Source organism: Gracilinanus agilis, chromosome 3 (genome assembly GCF_016433145.1).
Source record: "Gracilinanus agilis isolate LMUSP501 chromosome 3, AgileGrace, whole genome shotgun sequence".
Taxonomy (NCBI): Eukaryota; Metazoa; Chordata; class Mammalia; order Didelphimorphia; family Didelphidae; genus Gracilinanus; species Gracilinanus agilis.
Genome location: NC_058132.1, coordinates 76,571,101 through 76,591,933, shown reverse-complemented (window position 1 = coordinate 76,591,933; position 20,833 = coordinate 76,571,101). Strand labels below are relative to the sequence as shown.

The 20,833-nt window shown below is 37.9% G+C and overlaps 1 protein-coding gene across 1 annotated transcript in view; it reads left to right on the top strand.

Moving 5' to 3' along the window:
• Positions 1 to 20,833, top strand: part of RLF (RLF zinc finger) — a 106,756-nt gene that overhangs the window by 31,539 nt on the left and 54,384 nt on the right. The window contains exon 2 of the mRNA XM_044668026.1: positions 15,162 to 15,316. Coding sequence (XP_044523961.1) covers positions 15,162 to 15,316 — 155 coding nt within the window. The remainder of the gene's footprint in view (positions 1 to 15,161; positions 15,317 to 20,833) is intronic.

Sequence of the window (20,833 nt, the reverse complement as noted above, 5' to 3'; positions counted from 1 at the left end):
TCTTCAATTTTGTTGAATGCCCATACGTTCCCCTGGAAATATATAGTCAATTTTGATGGGTAGTTGATCCGTGGTTGCAGGCCCAGCTCTCTTGCCTTTCTGAATATTGTATTCCACGCCTTGCGGTCTTTTAGTGTTGAGGCTGCCAGATCCTGTGTGATCCTGATTGGTGCTCCTTGATATTTGAATTGTTTCTTTCTGGCTTCTTGTAAGATTTTTTATTTTGCTTGGAAACTCTTGAATTTTGCAATGATATTTCTTGGTGTTTTCCTTTCTTGATCGAATACCGCAGGTGTTATATGAATCCTTTCAATGTCTATATTGCCCTCTTGTTGTAGGACTTCAGGGCAGTTTTGCTGAATTATTTCTGTTAGTATGGAGTCCAGGTTTCTATTAATTTCTGGTTTTTCTGGAAGACCAATTATTCTCAAATTGTCTCTTCTAGACCGGTTTTCTTGGTCTGTCACTCTCTCATTGAGATATTTCATGTTTCCTTCTATTTTTTCAGTCTTTTGGCTTTGTTTTATTTGTTCTTGTTGTCTTGAGAAGATCATTAGTTTCTACTTGCTCAATTCTAGCCTTTAGGGATTGATTTTCGGCTATAATCTTTCGGTTTTCGGCCATAATCTTCTGGTATTCCTTTTCAATCTGGTCATTTCTGGTGTTCAATTTCTGAGCCTCACTTTCCAATTGCATGATTCTACCTTTTAAACAGTTATTTTCTTGCCAGATCTCTTCCATTTTCCTCAAAATCTCAGTTTTGAACTCTTCCATAGCTTGTGAGGAGTTTTCCTTATTTGAGGGGGGTCCGGATGCTTGTTTGTTCTCCTCCTCTGTTTGCTCGGTTGTCTGGATTTTCTCTGTGTAAAAGCTGTCGAGTGTTAAAGACTTCTTTTTCTTGTTGTTATTCTTTCTCTTCTGACTTTCCTGAGGTTGGGTAGCCATCATTAGCCCAGCAGCTTCTCAGGTTTATCCTCGCGCTCAGTGTCTGTCCGCGGTCTATTGGCTCCTGAGGTCTGAGTTCTGGTTTTTTCCAAGGTCAAGCCCCCTGGTGGACCCCCTTGCTTGATCCTCTGCAGGAGGTTTCTTTACAAGTCTCAGGGCGCTGCTTCCACAGTCGTATACCCGTCCACACTGGTTCCCCACTTAGGCTTTAGTTCCTGGCTGTGTCTGCCTCCACCCACGCCTCCCCAGTGCCTGTGCTCTCAGCCTGCGCTCTGCGTCCTGCTCCCGCACTCAGATTTCGCCTGCGTTTTTTGGCTTAATGGGGTCCTAAGTCTTGCTGCTCTCAGGAACAGGTCCCGGAGCTGCCAATGACTCGATGGGTGCCCCAAACTTGTTCTATTTCTTTTTAGCTGGCTTTGGAGCTATAGATGTGTGTGGAGTGGGTGGGGGTGGGGTGGTTGCTCAGCCCACAATTTCGTGAGGGCTGTTTCACCCCTTTATAGCATGGAAATGCCTCGATTCCACGTACCTTCCACGCTGTGCCCTGTTGTGGGGGTTTCTCCGTTCGTCTGGACTTGTTTTTATGTCCCCTTGAGGAGTTTTGTGTGTTTTGGTCAGGAGAGGTTAAGAGCTGCTTCTTACTCTGCCGCCATCTTAACCCGGAACCTCTGATGACATTTTTTAATATCACCCACCCCTCTGTTCAGAATCCCAGTGGGAATTCTTTCTCCCTCCCCTGTGTGGGGTAAGGGGAAGTGGAGCAGCACTCCCTCTCTAAAAGGTTTGTCATAACTGGTTTAGTCTGACTAGATTTTTCTTTTTTTCTTCTTTTTTTTTTTTTTTTATCCATTGCCATTCAACATGTTAGCTATCCCAGCATTTTGTCCTTTGCAAATTTTATATATATTCCATCTATGCCTAAATCCTAGGTAATTGATAAAAATGTTCAGCTGTCCAGTGCCAAGATTCAATCCTTGAAGCACTCCATTAGAGACTTTGTTCAGTTTGACACCATGCCTTTGTGTTCAGTCATTCAGCTTTGTCAGAAACAACCTAATGGCCTACATTACTCCATTTTGCCCATACAGATAAGTAATTGGAAAGACTTCCTTGAATGCTTATATATATATATATATATATGTATATATATATATATAATGGAGAAAGGAATAAGCATTTTTCAAGGTACTAATGCATATCAGGAACTGTGCTAAGCACTTTACAAATATTACCTCATTAATATCTTTTAATGGTCCTGCAAGGTAGGTGCTATTATATCCATTTTAGAGTTGAAGAAATTGTGGCTAACATAGGTTAAATTATTTGTCCAAGGTCACAGAGCTCTAGTAAGTGTTTGAGGAGGCCACATTTGAACATAGGAAAATTGTTTTTTTGCCTTCAGCATTATCTTGATTTTATGGTCTAATACAGAGGTATGAAACACAGCTGAGCAAGTAATAAATACTTTCTAATTCAGCCTAAACCAGTTAAAAATAGAATTGGAAAGTAACTAAATAAAACTACAGTAGAATATATAAGTAATGTTAATATGTAGCTTGCTATATGTGGCCCCCAGGGACTCTTCTATACAGTTTCTGCATTTTTATTTGAGTTTGACACCAATGGTCTATATACCCATAAACTTGGCCCCCCTCCAAAAAGAGAGATAGTCTGGGATAATCTACTCTTTGTGAAGCCATGTTAGCTCTTAGTGATCACTTTTTCTTCTCATCAGTTTATTATCTGTTTTATTGTCCCATTTACCCTTGATTAATCTTCCTATGCTCTCTTTGACTTTTTTCTCCAATATATCTAAAGAGGAAAAAAGGACTACTTGTTTTTAGCATCCGACTTGAGCTACAGCTTATCACAAACAGAGCCAAGAGGAAAATGAAGGTTGGCTGGCCTAGCCTCCTCCTTAAAATAGACCCCAGGAGGAGCTCATTAAGGGGAGAAAGAAGTTGGCTTGGAAGGAAGTATATTAAAAGGAAAGGAGGTCATTGGGACAGATAGATATTCCAGGGTGAGGAGGTCCCAGGTGCTTAGGGAATTTAAATGCCAAACGTAAAAGTTTTTGATTGAACCTAAATAATCAGAAGCCACTAGAGGTGTGAAATTCCTGCTCATAGTTTGACACAATCAGACCTTTGTTTTAGGGAAAACATTTTGGCATCTATATAGAGGTTATATCTTTTAGAAGGGAAGAGACTTGAGGCAAGGGGGTGGTCAATTTAAGAAATGATTATAATTGTTCAGACAGAGGTGATGAGGATTTGAACTTTAAGTAGTGACTGTGAGTGGAGAAGAGACAGATGTTTGAAATGTTTGGAAGATTTGAAAAGATTTGTTAACTGATTGTCAGGAGTGAGGAGTCAAAAGTAACATAAATATTTCAAATTGGAAGTGCTCTTAACAGAAATCATGAATTGTGGAATATAGTTGTGGTTTTGGGAAAAGATAATGAGTTATGTTTTAGACATGTGGAGTTGGAGATGCCAACAGAGAATCCAGTTTAAAATGTCCAACTGTAGTGAAAAATCCTCAGATCTCTCCTTCAGGGACCCCCTTGCGCTCTAAGGACTGGCTTTGCAAGACTAACACACCCAGAAGCTTGCTACAAACAGGGTGACTGATATCCCCTCCTTCCCCTGCACCTGCTGGAACTCCTGAACAAAGCAAAGTGGTTCCACTTCATAGGGCACTGTTATACTTCCCCATGTTGTGATGTCTGTCCTTGCTTATGTTCCAATGCCCATAATTGCCCATCGTGTTTGTGTTCATAACCCAAGGAAATCTGATTGTGTATCATGTAACTTATGTAAACCCTCCCCAATTGATGGTGTCTAAAATACCCAGAGTTCCTTTCCTCAATGCCCAACTTTTAGAGGAATGATGCCTGGCTGGGTCTGTATGCATGTGTAAATAACTCTCCTTTCTTCCTTACTTTTGAGTGACAATTGGGCTTTCCTACATGTCTAAACTGAAAATTTCACAACACAACTGCTTCAGACATGTCCCAGCTGTGTGACCCTGGGCAAGTCACTTAACCTCACTTACCTAGCCCTTAAAGCTCTTCTGCCTTGGAACCAATGCACAGTATTGATTCTAAGACAGAAGGTAAGGATTTAAAAAAAATGTCCAAGAGGCAGTGCTCAGTTGGTTGTGTACGGTTCTAGAGCACAAGAGTTAGGGTGAGATAAGATATGGGAACCATTTGAGCATAGAGATTATAATTAAAACCCATGGGGGGGGGGAGCATCTGGGTAGCTCAGTGGAGTGAGAGCCAGGCCTAGAGACAGGAGGTCCTAGGTTCAAACCCGGCCTCAGCCACTTCCCAGCTGTGTGACCCTGGGCAAGTCACTTGACCCCCATTGCCCACCCTTACCACTCTTCCACCTATGAGACAATACACCGAAGTTAAGGGTCTTAAAAACAAAACAAAACAAAAAAAACCCATGGGAGCTGATGAGGTCCCCAAAAGAGAATAGAGGGAGAAAAGAGGTTCTGGGACAGATTCATAGTTAAGGGGAGGAGTGGTTTGGGAATGATGATCCAGTCAAGGAGATTGAAAAGAATCCATTAAGAGGAAATCCCAGAGAGGAGTGTCAACAAAGTCCAGAAGGGATGGCTATAACACTGTCAGGTATTAAAGGGGAGATCAGGAAGGATGAGAACTGAGAAAAAACTCTATCAGAGCAATTAAGAGAAATTGGTAGTGTTTGAGAGAATAACTTTGAGTAAGGTCAGAAGGAAGCAGATAGCCAAGGCAAAGGAGAGGAGAAATGGAAGCAATAATTATAGGCAGCTTTTTAAAAGAATTTGGCTTAGAAAGAGAGATACTAATTGGTCTTTGATGGTTTAGGGCTTTTTTTTTTTTTAATGTTAGAGGAGATGTTGGTGTGTTTGTAATCAGTAAAGAAAGAACTAATAAATACATGATGATTGAAGATTAGAGAGAGAATGATTCTTTCGAAAGAAATATAAGATTGTCCTGTGTAACTTCAGTTTTTCTTAATGAAGCTATCATTCTCCTAGTTATTCAGATTTGGATGTCTTTTTTTTTTTTAACTCATTAACTCATTTTTGTCACTGCTAAATTATAGAAACCTTAGATTTTGTAAATTGCTAATGAGAAAAGTGGAAGATAATAGTAACATCATTAGGCAATTATTCACTCGTGTTCAGGGAATGTACTTTGGAGTGCTAGTTATTTTGTCTCTTGGGAGGTTATCTACTGTGCCAAAACAAAATATATGAGTATGTTAAATAAGAAAAGCTTATTAAAACCATGATACAGTCTTCTAATAACCTGTGCTGCTAGTAAGATTACTGAGGATCATATAGAGCCACAGAAAATTTTTGGAACATTTTCTGCCCTGCCAGAAAATATAAACTATAAGAAAAATACTGAGATGGATAACTGGATATCTGATTCTGGAGAATGTGACAGGATTCATCACTACTTCTGTAATCTTGGCAAATCTCTTTTGGTTTAAAATTTTTTTTATTGATACTCTTCTTAAAAATCACTCCAATTTCCCCCAATGTGCATATTATTAATACTCCTTCTAGAGAACTGTCCCATATAGAACATAGTATTTTTTTAATGGCAAAAAGAAAAAAAGTGGGAAATTGGCATAATTGACTAGTACATTGAAAAATGTTGGGAAATGTGCAACATATGTGTGGATCTCTCACCTCTATAGTAGTATCAAAATTGTCTTCTTATATTTCTACTTTGAGACCATGCTTGTTCTTTGAAAATTTTTGTATGTGTTTTCTTGTCTCTACTAACATGAAAATGTCTGCATCAGTTCATGTAGATATTTCCATTAATCTCTATATTCATCATACACATTTTTTCTAGCACAGTAATATGTATTATATTCATGTGCCACAATTTGTTTAGCAGTTCTTCAGTTGATGGACATCTATTTTCTTTCTAGTTCTTGGCTGTCATAAAATGTGCTGTTATCCAGCTCTCTTTTTGTGGTGGCAAAGAATTGGAAATTATGGAGGATACCCATCAACTGGGGAACAAATTGTGACATATGATTGTGAGGGAATAGTGTTGTATTATGCTATAAAAAATGACAAGCAGATTATCAGTAATACAGTGATCCAGGACAATTAAGAATGCTTGCTATCCATCTCCAGAGAAAGAACTGTTGGAGTCAGAATGCAGATGATGTAATAATTATCATTAAAGGAAAAATAACAAAAAAGGAAAAATAAAGGAAATTATCAGAAAATTTGTCCAATTACATGCCAAGAAAACTGTCAATTTAAATTAAACAAATATTGATAAATATAAAATGCTCAGCTTAAACAACTCTTAGATAAAAGATAAAAGGCTCTCTCTTACCACCAATATTATTTGACATAGAGCTAAAAAGTATAGTGTTAAGATAAGAAAAAGAAATTGAGGGAAAATAAGCATAGGTAAATAGTAAATAAAATAATTACTTTTGTAGATTATAGAATTATCTTTTATAATAATTATATAATTCTATATTGAGAATTCTAGAATCAAAACAACTCGGGCAAAGTATCAGGATGAAGAATCAACACACAAATCATCAGTCTTTCTATATATGACCAACAAGATTCAGCAGGAAGAGATTAGAAAAATCTGTTCAAAATATCTATAGGATGTATAATTTTTAAAAAGTATAAAATAGTTAGATATCAACTTGATAACTCAAGAAATATGTGATACAATCACAAACAGAAATACTGACCTAATGGTAAAACAATTACTCATCGTTGTACCATGTCAATATAATAAAAGACTACTACTTAATTTATTCATACAACTCAAACTAACAAATTATTACTTTATATTTTTAACATATTTTTTCCATGGTTACATGATTCAGGTTCTCTTCTTCCCTGATTCCCTCCCCTCTCCTGGAGCTGACAAGCAATTCCACTGGGTTTTACATATATTATCACTCAAAACCTACTTTGATACTCTTTTTTTTTTTTTTTTTTTTAACCCTTACCTTCCACCTTAGAATCAATGCTCTGTATTGGTTCCAAGGCAGAAGAGTGGTAAGGGTAGGCAGTGGGGGTCAAGTGACTTGCCCAGGGTCACACAGTTGGGAAGTGTCTGAAGTCAGATTTGAACCTAGGACCTTCTATCTCTAGGCCTGGCTCTCAATCCACTGAGCTACCCAGCCTGCCCCCTTTGATACTCTTTTAAATAGAGTAATCTTTTAAACACAGAACCCCAAATCATATACCCACATAAATAAATGATAAATCATGTCTTTCTCCTGCATTTCTGCTATAGTTTTTTACTTCAATATGGATAACATCCTTTCTCATAAGTCCCTTGGGATCATCCTGGATCATTGCTTTACTAGTAGCAAAATCTATTACATTTGATTGTCTCACAATTTTTCACTTACTCTACTTTGAATAATGTTCTCCTGGTTCTGCTCATTTCATTCTTCATCAGTTCATATAGGTCTTTCTAGTTCTTATAGAAATCAAGCAGTTCATCATTCCTTAGAGCATAAAAGTATTCCATTACCATCATATATAGTGATCCCTCACCTATTGTGGGAGTTATGTTCCAGAACACACACACACACACACACACACACACACACACACACACACAGATGAAAATGCACAATGTAGCCCAAAGGGTCACACAGCCGGGAAGTGTCTGAGGCCAGATTTGAACCTAGGACCTCCTATCTCTAGGCCTGGTTCTCAATCCACTGAGATACTCAGCTGTCCCCGATTTTTTTTTAACTGTGATATAATAAGTGAACCATCACACAGCCAGGTATGACTGTACCGCAGTTTGTTCAGCCATTTCTTAATTGAGGGACAACCCTTCATTTTCCAATTTTTGGCACCACAAAACACAGCTATGAATATTGTACAAACAGGTCTATTCCCATTTTTTTTATCTCTTTGGGGTACAAACCCAGAAATGGTATTGCTGGATCAGAGGGTATGCATCCTTTTATTTTTATTTTTTTAAACATTTATTAATATTTGTTTTTAACATGGTTACATGATTCATGCTCCTACTTTCCCCTTCACACTCCCCCCCTCCCCCCCCACCTCCCCACCCATGCTGCCGCCCATTTCCACTGGTTTTATCATGTGTCATTGATCAAGACCTATTTCCAAATTGTTGATAGTTGCATTGTTGTGGTAATTTCCAGTCTACATCCCCAATCATGTCCACCCCAGCCCAGGTATGCATCCTTTTAAAGCCCTTTGGGCATAATTTCAAATTGTCTTCCAGAGTGGCTTCATCAAGTCACAACTCCATCAGCAATGCATTAGTGTCCCAATTTTGCCACATCCCCTCCAACATTATTTTCCTTTATTGTCATATTGGACAATCTGCTGGGTATGAGGTGGTACCTCAGAGTTGTTTTTGATTTGCATTTCTCTACTCAGGAGGGATTTAGAACAGTTTTTCATGTGATTATTGATAGTTTTGATTTTTTTTTTCAATCTGAAAACTGCCTATTCGTAATCCTTGACCATTGTCAGTTGGAGAAAGACTCGAAATTGGAGAGAAAAAAATGATAAAAATTACTTGATGAGAAAAAAGTCTAAAATCTAAAGGGAAATAATTTTTTAAAAGTATGAAAGAAGGGAGACTTGTAGAACTATATCTCAAAGTAGCATCAAAAACTATTTGGGGCATGCTAAAACATTTGGAAAAGTTGACCAAGGGAAAGATTGTGTATGCAATACAAATAGGCAAACAGTTATGTAGTGTTCATTAATCCAAAATACCTCAACTGCTGGAATAAGGTTGAAAATATTTGGTAAGAATGAATGGAAAAACAGGAAAGGGATGTGGCAAAAATTGGTTTTAGATCAGTATCTCATGCATATATGACAATAAGTTCTAAATGGATGTGACTTCGATTTTTTTAAAGGTCACATTCCGAACAGGAGAGGAACAAGTATGAAAATACATTTTGTCACTATAGCTAAGGGAAGAATTAATGATCAAAAAAGGAATTGAGAGGATCACAGGAGATAAAATACACTATTTTGATTGTATAAAATTAAAGATCTTTTGAATTACTTCTTATCATGAGAAGGTCCAACCTACCATTGATAGCAAATTCTAGCAGTCATTGAGTTGGCCCCACTGTGGAGCCATCCCCAGGTCTCAGGCAAAATGATGTGCAGGTGGAAAGTGGAAGGGGGTCCAAAGAGGCTATCACTCAGGGTTTAACTGTTTAAGAGGAGCTGACAAAACGGTCTAGGCAAGGAATTTGCTTATGATAATGATCTTGGAGTTAGAATGTCTGGGTTCTATTTTGTAGACATCTTAAATTCAACATGCCTAAAACCTTGATGCCGGGGTTCTGACACTGAAGGGGGGGGGTTATGCATAAACTCTATTTATTATAGCTATGAGATTTTTATAGAGAGTAGAATGCCAAGCATTACATCATATTTAGGAGGCATTTCTTTCCCACGGAATATTGTTTATGTAAAAACATTACCCAAGGGGCAGCTGGGTAGCTCAGTGGAGTGAGAGTCAGGCCTAGAGGCAGGAGGTCCTAGGTTCAAACCCGGCCTCAGCCACTTCCCAGCTGTGTGACCCTGGGCAAGTCACTTGACCCCCATTGCCCACCCTTACCAATCTTCCACCTATGAGACAATACACCGAAGTACAAGGGTTTAAAAAGAAAATTACAAAAAAAAAAAAAAACATTACCCAAAACATTTCTAGGGCTTCTTTACAAATCCAAACAATCCCAGGGGCCATAAATTCATTCCCAGATATCCCACCTGCTACTTAAACAGTTTTGCTTTGGTACAATTTCAGGGGAACACAGAGGTGTCTTTGTGAAAATTATTCTCCTTTCTCTTTGGGTCAGACCCCAACTGACCTTATCATAAAACTGAATTGTTTATTCCCCCTAAATCCTCCCTTCTCACCTTGTCATTCAAGCTTGCAACTGAGGTGACTATTTTTGTTATTCCTATTTTCTGACTAACAATGAGTCTCTCCTTGCCTGCTGGCTACTTCCCTATCATCCTACATCTTTTTCCCCTTTTGTGGCTAAATTTCTTGAGAAAGTTGCTTATAAGTGCCCCTGGTTCCATTTCCTTCCACTTTCTTCTTATCTTGCCAGAGGCCATCAAACCCTATCCTGAATGACCAGGTCTCAGATGGGAGCCTAGAGCCACAGAGTGGGTTTTAGGGAGAATGGTCACCCCCATTCAAGATTCCCCCACATGACTCTTATTAACACTCCTTATTACTGAAATTATTGTGATCAATATCCCTACTCAGCCCCAGGGAAATATAGAAGAATAGTAAATACCACATTATCCGAGCCCTTACAGACCCCCTACAGACTCCTAGGAAATTCCTGTCTATATGTATTATTACAGAAATTCCCCTGAAGATGACTCTATAACAAACAGCAATTACTGAGTTAATGTTAAAGATTTAAAAACCCTAACTTAGATCTCTCACTCCCATACACAGGTGCCTGCAAAAACAGGCCAGAACAGTCTCCAAGTCCCCCCTCTCCCCCCACCCACCCCCAATCTCTGATCTGGAATGTTAACACAAGAAAAAGACAATGGATGAAATATGGGAACTCCTTTCCCTGGGAAAGCAAGTACACCTCTCTCTACTGGATTGTTTTGATAACTCTACGGGCTAGCCGAAACTTCAACTCACCTTTGAAAAATCTTGAAAAATGAAAGACTGGTATTGAAACCATATTGATTCTTTTGAAATCTGCTAGTGTAGCTAATCACTGGTTGATTAATTATGTAAGAGCAAAGAATAATCATCCTTGACTTGATTGGTCAAAATGTAATCAACTATTGTGTTAAACTGTAATACATGAATTGTACCTCATGGATAGATGGAAAGTACAATTTCCAGCCTAGTTACTCCATGATGAATATTTCTTGCTAAGCTTTTGCATCCTTTGTATAATCAAAGAAAATAGAATAATTAAGAAATGTCAATCAAATGATTTTGTAATTCATTAGAAGGTAATGTATGACTTAATCCATTATCTCTTTAAGAAAAGATGTATGGTGAGAATGAAAATCATGCCGACATGTATGTATAAAGGTATAAAAGGTATGTATGTATAAAGGGTATAAAAAATAAAGCCAGCCCGAGGCTGCCAGAAACAGTCTTTGGGATACATGATTGAAACGCAGACTGTATTCATTCAACTTATCTGCCCACGTTGTTATGCCCTGGACCAGCTGAGAGCAGGCTCTCTGTATTACCTCTCTGATGGCTGTCTTCTGATTTCATTATTCAACCAAAACTGCTCTCTTGAAAGTTACCAGTGATCTCTTAATTGCCAAATCTACTGACATTTTATTTTTCATCCTTTTTGACCTCCCCGGAATCTTTGATACAATTGTTCACTTTCTTTTCCTTAATATTCTATTCTTTCTAGTCTTTTGTGACTTCTACCATTCTATATAACTGCAACATAACATTCCAGGGAGGAATCTAAAATATCCAAGAAGAATTTATAATTTATAGAATTATATTTAATTTTATCTATTTTGAAGGAAAATTTTTAGGATTGTGTTTAAGAATTATTTGTATAAGTGTTCATTGGTATGGTGATAACAAATGGCAAAATAAGATAATCCCTTGACTGCAAGGAAATTGCATTTTACAGAGGGGGTGGTTTTCTGCATGTTTAGAGATGAGAGGAAATAAGATATGAAAATTGGGGAAAATCAAGAAAGACCTTTTGAAAGGGGTGGTACTTGAGCTGACTTTTGAAACAGACCTTGATGTTACAAGAGGCAGAACTGAGGAGAGACAGAGCAGTTCATGTGTGCTTGATTGCCTTTGCAAAGACATATAAGTAAGAGATGGATATAGGAGATTGACCAGATTAGACCCTCGAGCACTTCATGAGGCCCTAGGGTAAAAGTAAGCAGCACTCTTGGGAAGTAGGGATGGATAAGGATCAGGGAATACTATGGGGGCAAGTTTTAATTTTTAACTAGCTCTTGAAGGATGAATAGAATACAAGTAGGTGGAAATGGGGCAAAGTGGGCATTCTGCATAGAGGGAGCATCACCATCCAGTTCATTGAGGGTCTGATAATACATAGTCTAGTTTGGCTTAAGGATAGTATACAAATTATAAGGATGATATCAGAAAATAGGTATTGTTTTATTAGTTTAGAGATAAGAAGTAGAGAAGCTGGCTTGAGAAAGAATTGAAGTTTCAAACAGAACTGAGCCAGTGTGTCAGTTTCAAGTCTAATGGTTTTTTCTGTGAGAGTTACTCTCTCTGGGTGTAGCAGTTGGTCTTTGTCAGTTGGCAGAGTCATACACAGAGACTCTCCTGTCTGGGGTAGAAGGAAAGGAGGGAAAGACCTCAAGGAGCTTAGTGTTTTCCTTTCCCAACTTGGGAAACACTAATCACTATCTACTGTTGTTTTTATAGATTGTTGTTTTTTTTTTTTTTTAAACCCTTAACTTCTGTGTATTGGCTCATAGGTGGAAGAGTGGTAAAGGTGGGCAATGGAGGTCAAGTGACTTGCCCAGGGTCACACAGCTGGGACGTGTCTGAGGTCAGATTTGAACCTAGGACCTCCTGTCTCTAGGCTTGATTCTCAATCAGAGTCTTAACTTGATTCTTGTTGAGACTCAATTAGCTAGCCTTTGTTATTTTTTATAACTTGGAGGCAAAGTTAAGAATTATAAGGATAATATTGTTAGTTTATTTAGAATAGTAAAAATTTGGGTTAGTCAGATCAGGAAGGATTACTTAGCCTGTGAAAACAGAAGTGGTTCCTTGCGGAACCCGGGAGTTTTATTTGGGTGGAGTTCCCTTAGAGCTAGAAATCCTTTTTTATCCTTATATATTTCAATAAATATTTTATTTTTCATAACAAGAGTCTCTTTAGTTTTCTTGCTCCTAGCCTTGAAGAGTAGTTCACATATGAGCTTCACTTAACTGATATAAACTGAAGATACTTTGTTAGCACAGCAAGCAGAGCATCAAAAATCAGTTTATAAATCAATAATCACTCCATTGCTTATATTATTATACAGTTGCCATTTTATTTTTACAGTTTTGATGAGCCAGGTAGGAGTGTCAATGAGAGTAATGGCATTAGAAAGTCATAGGCAAGTAAATTTTGTATATATTCCGGTACAGTGGTGAAAATGAGAGATGCCATATCTAACAGAAAAAAATCCCATGGTGATTTTATGTAGCTAATTCACCAGGTTTTCTGAGAGCACAGAGTCTTTGTGTCAAGGGAGATGGGTCTTAGAGCCATCTAGAATTCAGCTCACTGTTACTATAGCTCACAGTGAAACTTGTCAGCTCTAGCTGCTTCCACAGACCTTCTGCTGTGTGTGAAACTGGTTCCAACTGCCCAAGTTGATAGTTGGACCCTTAAAAATCAGATTGTCTGGTTCTTTGTCCTATGTAACTCGCCAAACCGAGTATTGGGTGAGACTGGAATGATAGGGTTGTACCAATTTGTGAATGGTCTTGAATAACAGGTTTTTGTTTTTTTAACCCTCACCTTCCATCTGGCAGAAGAGAAATGAATTCTAGGCAATGGGAGTTAAGTAACTTCCCAGGGTCACACAGCTTGGAAATTTGAATCTAGGATCTCCCATCTCTAGATTTGACTCTCAATCCACTGAACCACCTTCCTGCCTCTCTTGAATAACACTCTAAGCAGTGATGGGCAAACTTTTTTAAAGAAGGGGCCAAAGGAAAGGAAATGCTCAAATGTTAGTCTGTTTCTAAGGCAACTCTTTCAAAGTTTCATTGTATTGTATCCTACTCATTGTATTCGTCAGATTAGGAATAATGTAGAGCAGCCAGATAGAACATTTCAGGGGGCCCACATCTGACCCACAGGCCATAGTTTGCCCATCGCTGCTCTTACGAGTTAGAATTACATTCAAACTAGGCACCTTGGATGGTATAGAGCAGGGGTTGGCAACCTATGGCTCGAGAGCCATATCTGGCTCCACCTCCCAGTCCAGGCAGAGCCCTAGGATGTGCCCCAAGGGCCCCTTCAGCCCCCGCCCCATATTCTAGCACCTTCACCTCCATCCTCCTTCATCCTCCTCCTTCTGCAGGCGTTTATGGCTCTCAGGGCCAAAAAGGTTAGAGATTGAACACTGAAATTGGAGTCAAGATGTTCTGTGTTCAGATTCAGCCTCAGACACTTAATAACTGTGTGACCCTTGGGTAAACTATTTAATAACTGTCTGACTCAGTCTCCTCATTTGTAAAATAGGAATAATAATTGCACCTGTCTCAGTGTTATTGTAGTAAATAATATATGCAATGTGTTTTTCAAAGTGCTATATGAATTCTAGCTAGGAGACCATTCAGAAAGGATTGAGGGGCAGTTAGGTGGCTCAGTGGCTAGAGATGGGAGGTCCTGAATTCAAATATGATTACAGATGTTTCCTAATTGTGTGACCCTGAGCAAGTCACTTAACTCCAGTTGTCTAGCCCTTACTGCTCTTCTTCCTTGGAAGCAATACTTAGTAGAGATTCTAAAATAGAAGATTAGAGTTTAAAAAGAGAAAGAGAAAGAAAGATCTTTTAAAGCCTAGGAGTGATAAGTGAAATCTGTACTTCAGGAGTCTGGTAGCAGTGTTGAAGGATGAGGTAGAGCAGGATTAGATTGGTTAGGAGTTCCTCTATTGTAATAGTCTTGTAATTGTAGTAATCAGGACCTGGACTAGAATGGCAGTGGGAATAAAGGATAAATGTTAGAGAGGGTATTACAGTTAGAGTAAGATTTCACAATTGATGCTATTGATCAAAGTAGGAAATAGATTCCTCATTTCTTTTGTATATAGAACACTGATTTGAGGAAACTCATGAAGTTCCTTGTTTGGGTCATAGCCAGCATGTGTCAGAGGCTGCCTTTCTACGGACAGGAATAGGAAAAGTCAAAAAGGTGAGCAGAACTTTACCTAGAGGATAGTTCCCATGTAATACTATAAGCATCACTTGGTCTCCAGGATTAGAATACCTTGAGCCCAAAGTACTTTTCCTGGAATTGAGAGCCCACTCTTCACTCCTTAGATAGAATAGAAAACAGAGCCTTTAGTGATGAAGAAAGTACAAAAAGAAACAATCTAAGGATGTGAATTAAAAGTGGGAGTGGTATGTTTGGATGAATCAAAGTATGTTATGTCATTTAAAAAACCTGACCTTTGTCTTACAGACATTGCTGCAGTATGCAGGCAACAGGAATACATCAGAACACATGGCGTGCCTTCTGGAAGTATATCGACTCTCAATCCAGAGCTTTGCCAATGCTCGGCCATATTTAACTACTGAATGTGAAGATGTTCTCCTTGTTCTGGGCAGATTAGTATTGTAAGTTTTACAAATTAATTCATACTTTTATAAAATGATTTCTTTGGTTTTAGTGAGTATGTGTATACTTCTATAGTTTTTCCATCTTTTGTTCATTACCTTCTGCTGGTTGATGATTTAATTTTTACATCATTGATAGGTCCTTCCCATTTGAATCTCATTGGCTGGCTTGTATCTTTGATCCAAATTTTCTCTATAATAAGATTTCCAGTTCTTCAATTTTTTGAAGATTGTGTCTCGCCAGTGAAAAGTAAACTGCATTTTTAAAAAGGCCAGTGGGGCGAGGTTAAATTAGTTGGATAAAAATATTGATGGAGCATTGAAGTGTTAAGAAAGGCAACATTCAGTGGAAAACTCAAACTGGAGTCACAAGATCTGAGTTTAAATTTTGTCAGCTAATTATTACTTGTTTGAACTTGGCCAAATCATTTGGCCTTTCTGGGCCTCAGTATCTTTATGTGTAAAATGAGGGATTTGGACCAAAGATCTTTAGATCACTTTCAGGTATAAATTTGTGGTCCGATGATTAAATGAAAAAAAGAATATAAAATGATAAGTTGTGTTCTCCCACTAAAAAAGTTGCCTAGTGACCAACCTAGTGATGAGCTTCTCTTCTCTTAGATTACTTCACTTGACAATCATGATCCATAATTGAAGCATTTCCAATTTGATAAGTCCTGCCAGAGCTTATGCTTTAATGGAATAGACTTTTTTTTTTAAACCCTTAACCTTCCATCTTAGAATCCATATTAAGTATCAGTTCCAAGGCTGCTAGGAAGAATCTCAGGCCAGATTTTGAACCTAGGTCTCCTGACTCTAGGCCTGGCTCTGTATCCACTGAGTCTCCTAGCGGCCAGATCTACTGGTATAGAGTTGGAGATTGTAGGGGCAATTTCATGATAAAGCATTGAAATAGGATTTTTTATTAATAAAATATAATACTATTGTAATATTGGAGAATATAAGGTTAGAGATTCATCATATTTGAGAAGATAAAGGATTTAGACTTAAGGTCAATTAGGAATTTCAGTAAAAATAGATAATAACGTCCATCATACCATTAATCTGTTCATATTTTTCTACAGCCATTAGGAAATATGGAAAAGACTGGTAAAAATTTAATGTGCTTGATAACTTGAAAATATGTATTTATTTTTTTAACCCTTACCTTCCCTCTCTTCCCTCTTAGAATCAATACTGTGTATTGGTCCCAAAGCAGAAGAGTGGTAAGGGCTAAGCAAGGGGTTAAGTGACTTGCTCAGGGTCATACAGCTAGGAAATGTCTGAAACCTGATTTGAACCTAGGACCTCAGGTCTCTAGGTCTGGCTCTCAGTCCCCTGAGCCTCCCAGCTGCCCCCAACTTAAAAACTAATTTGTGCTTAAAGGATCTGTTAAGGAAAATAATCCTTGTATTTATTAGTTTGTTAAATTATGTTTCAGAAAAACATATTCACTACCAATGATGTTTTTCATCAATATATTGAATATAAGCTATTTTATTTTTTTATTTTTTTTTTTAAATCCTTACCTTCTGTCTTAAAATCAATAATGTGTATTGGCTCCAAGGCAGAAGAGTGGTAAGATTAGGCAATGTGTTGGGGATGATATAATCTAGATGCCTAGGGTAAGTAGATTTTTGACTATGAATGCGCTAGAGTTAATTTCATTTACACAATGGGGGTCAAGTGACTTGCCCAGGGTCACACAGCTGGGAAGTATCTGAGGCAAGATTTGAACCTAGGACCTCCTGTCTCTAGGCCTGGCTCTCAATTCACTGAGCTACCCAGCTGCCCTCTTGTACGTTATTTTAAATCTAAACTTAAAATAGCGTTCAGTTATGCAGCTCAGGTAGTATAGGAAAAAATTTGCTATAAAAGGGTCTTCCTTTGGAATAGAGTATAGTATATACAGTGGGTGGACTGAGAAATTAGTGTGTTATTCTCAAATTATTAATGGTTATTGATATCTCCAAAAAGTTAGTAGAGACTGGTTTCCCACCCCACATCCATTTCTCTTCAAGTTCCCTTCTAGAAAAGATTACTCTTCTACAGTGTTTTGAATTGAGACTTTTGAGTTTGTTTGGGAATTTGCCTGAGGCAGGAGTCCTAGGCTGGCTGGTCTTAGACCCTAAAGTACCCATGATCAAATTTTAAATGTCAATGTTAATTTTCCTTTTGTCATGGAAGCTTCTTCCATTAAATTGGAGGCATCTTCCAGGTAATCAAGCCCTGATGGCTGGTTGATCCTCATTAAAACCCTCTTGTCTTTAAGGTATGACATTCCTGCTCTTTTTTTTCTGGGTTAAAACCTTTGCCTCCAACCCTTGATCATTTCTTTAATATATGAATCTATTTGAATGTACCCACTATAAAGTTGTTCCTGGATTTCTTGAAGGTATTAATTTGCTTGAATGTGTTCAACCCCTTGAAATGTTAATTCTATTGTATCTTCCTATAAGTTGGGAGTGTCTCTGTAAACCGGAGAACTTCATATCAGGGTTGCTCAGTCAGTCAGTCAGTCAGTCTGTCTGTCTGTCTGTCTGTCTGTCTGTCTGTCTGTCTGTCTGTCTGTGCCTGGTACCTCTTTGGGGCATCTGTCTTGGGTTAATGACTTGAGACAGTCCCCACTTCATTTCTCTCTCTCTCTCTCTCTCTCTCTCTCTCTCTCTCTCTCTTTTTCCCTCGCACCTTCATTTTCTGTCTTAAACATCATGTTTTAAATAATTAATAGTTTAATTATGTTTATTCTATTTTAGGCATTATATTTTAAGTGATGGGTTTCCCTGGTCATTGTTTAATAGTGGCTAAAGAGAGTGAACTTTGGAATTTTCGAGGTCCCCTCAATTTCTATTCTGCACACAGCATATTTAAAAGATTAGTCAGAATGATTATAACATTACTGTTGTCACTTTTTCTTTATATTTGTATGTTTATTTCTTGAGGCTGTTCATTTCCTCTTTAGCTGCTTTGTTGGGGTAAATTGCCCCTCGATGAAATATGCCTTGGTAATGCCTGAGTGGTCTGAATGTCATGCATGACTGAAAAAAAGCTCCTTTTACAAATCCCTACCTAGTGTAAGAATAAAAGTATTAAGCACCTAGGAGTATGGGCCAATCGGTCACTCAGGTTATCTTAGTTGTTTAGTCTCTCTTATTTCATAATGAAAGTAATAAGGCTAGTCCTTTGAAAAAAGCATTCATTTTTACTCAGTTCTCAATAGAACCCTGTGAAAATAGCATGATTACTGTCCTTATTTTACAAATGAAGTTGAGGCTTAGAGAAATTTAATGACTTCTTTTGTCACAGTTACTAACTGGCAATCAACACGGGGTCATTTAACTTCAATCAGTAACAGCTGCTTACAAGTTTCTACTGCCCTTTAATGGTTTACTATGTGTCCTTTTTTTTTTTTTTTTTTTTTTAAGCCCATATCTTTATTTTTAGAATCGGCACTAAGTATCAATACCAAGGCAGAAAGAAGAACAGTAAGGGTTAGGCAATAGGGGTTAAGTGACTTGCCTGGAGTCACAAAGCTAGGAAGTCTCATGAGGTCAGATTTGAACAAGGATCTCCCATCCCTAGGCTTGCTCTATCGATTTAGTCACCTAGCTGTCCCCATGTGTCTTAACATACATTCTCATTTGATCTTTTTACCCCCTCTGTAAATATTACAGATCTTCATTTTATATCTGCTGAAATTGATTTACTGTTTTATATATATCAAATGACTTCTTTCCAGACTACAGAGATGTTAAGTGACAGAACCAACATTAGAATATTTTCTGACTCCAAATTCCATGTTCTTTCTTCTACTTCATGCTACCTTTCTGTAATCACACATGGCTTTTTTTTTTTTTTTTTAATCTTGCCTCAAGTTCTTTTCTTCTTGGAATGCTTCCAGAACTTCAGGACACCTTGCTATCAAAAGCTCTCAGTACTAGTTGCCAGTCGCTTTTCATTGTCTGATGTTGGAGGTTCTCACTTTCTTGTGCTTTCTTCATTGCATTCATTCTCTCATTTATTCAATAAGCATTTATCAAGAGTCTGCTCTACAAGGACAGCTAGGTGGTTCAGTGGATAGAGCACCAGAGCCAGATTTGGGAGGAACTGGGTTCAGCTATAGCCATGGTTTCTTCCTTGCTTTGTGATCCTAGGCAGGTCACCTAATCCTAATTTCCCAGCCCTCACTGCTCTTCTCTTGGCAATTGTTCCTAAGACAAAGGTTAAAAAAAAAAAAAAGGCTTAAAAAAAGGATACTAACAACTGATTAAACACTCATTCATTTTATTTATTTATTTGTTTGTTTATTTAGGCCCTTAACTTCTGTGTATTGACTCCTGGGTAGAAGAGTGGTAAGGGTAGGCAATGGGGGTCAAGTGACTTGCCCAGGGTCACACAGCAGGGAAGTATCTGAAGTCAAATTTGAACCTAGGACCTCCCATCTCTAGGCCTAACTCTCAATCCACTGAGCTACCCAGCTGCCCCCTCACTCATTCATTTATAACAGATTTCTAACCATTTATTTTAGCTATTACTACTTTATTTACACATAACCTTTAATGAGAGGAGATTCTTTATCTTGCCCTGTTTGGAAACACAGGAGTTGCTCATAGGCCCAACCCCATTGTTCTAACTTAACTCTTGTTTCAGACCTCGGCTAGTTTACCTCTCCAAATCCTTTCATTAATACAACATCCTAGTGGCCCTCTGCCACAAGGAGATATCCAATACTTACCCCTCCTACAGCTTAGAACTTTTGAACTTGATCTACTAGCCTCTTAATAGCAGGGATTATAGTTGTAGACAGCTACACCTGGCCAATATTTTTTGGTTTTACCTCACAGTTTTTTGTTTTGTTTTGTTTTTATTTTTCTTAAATATCACCTTCATTTTAAAATAAATCCTTTCTCCTTCTTCATGGAACTAAGCATTAAAAAAAGAAAGAGGGAAGAAAGTACATTTATTTATTATTAGCTGGTGTGCCTGTTCTGAGTCCCTGCTTCTTTATACACTTGGCTGGGTCACCTAAAAAGAAAGTTGATGAGCTTCTTTACTTTGTGCCCTGAACATTTAAGCAAATCTTGAAGCAGTCTTCTTCTTCTAGTTGACACTTAGTTCTCCAGAGTTAAAGGCCTGTGGCCTAAGTTGCACATGTTCTAGCCCTAATATTGAGTAACCCAAATGTCCAATTTTCTAATATTTATATATATTTTTTAAATTATTTTAAGTTTTATCTTTTCCCTCCCCATACCTGGGGCTGACAAGCAATTCCACTGGATTGTTTATATTTTTATATATAATCATTCAAAACCCATTTCCGTAATATTTATCCTTAAATAAAGTTTATGAAGGCTTCCATATTTCCAACCTAAATCGGGACTTTGTTTTACATATTATTGATATTTTGTCAAGAAATTGTAAGCATTTGTAAATTGATAATAATGGGGCATATCTATCTACTGCTTTCATGTTATTTTGCATTCCTGTCTTAGTCCCTGATCTTTATTCAGCCTCCTC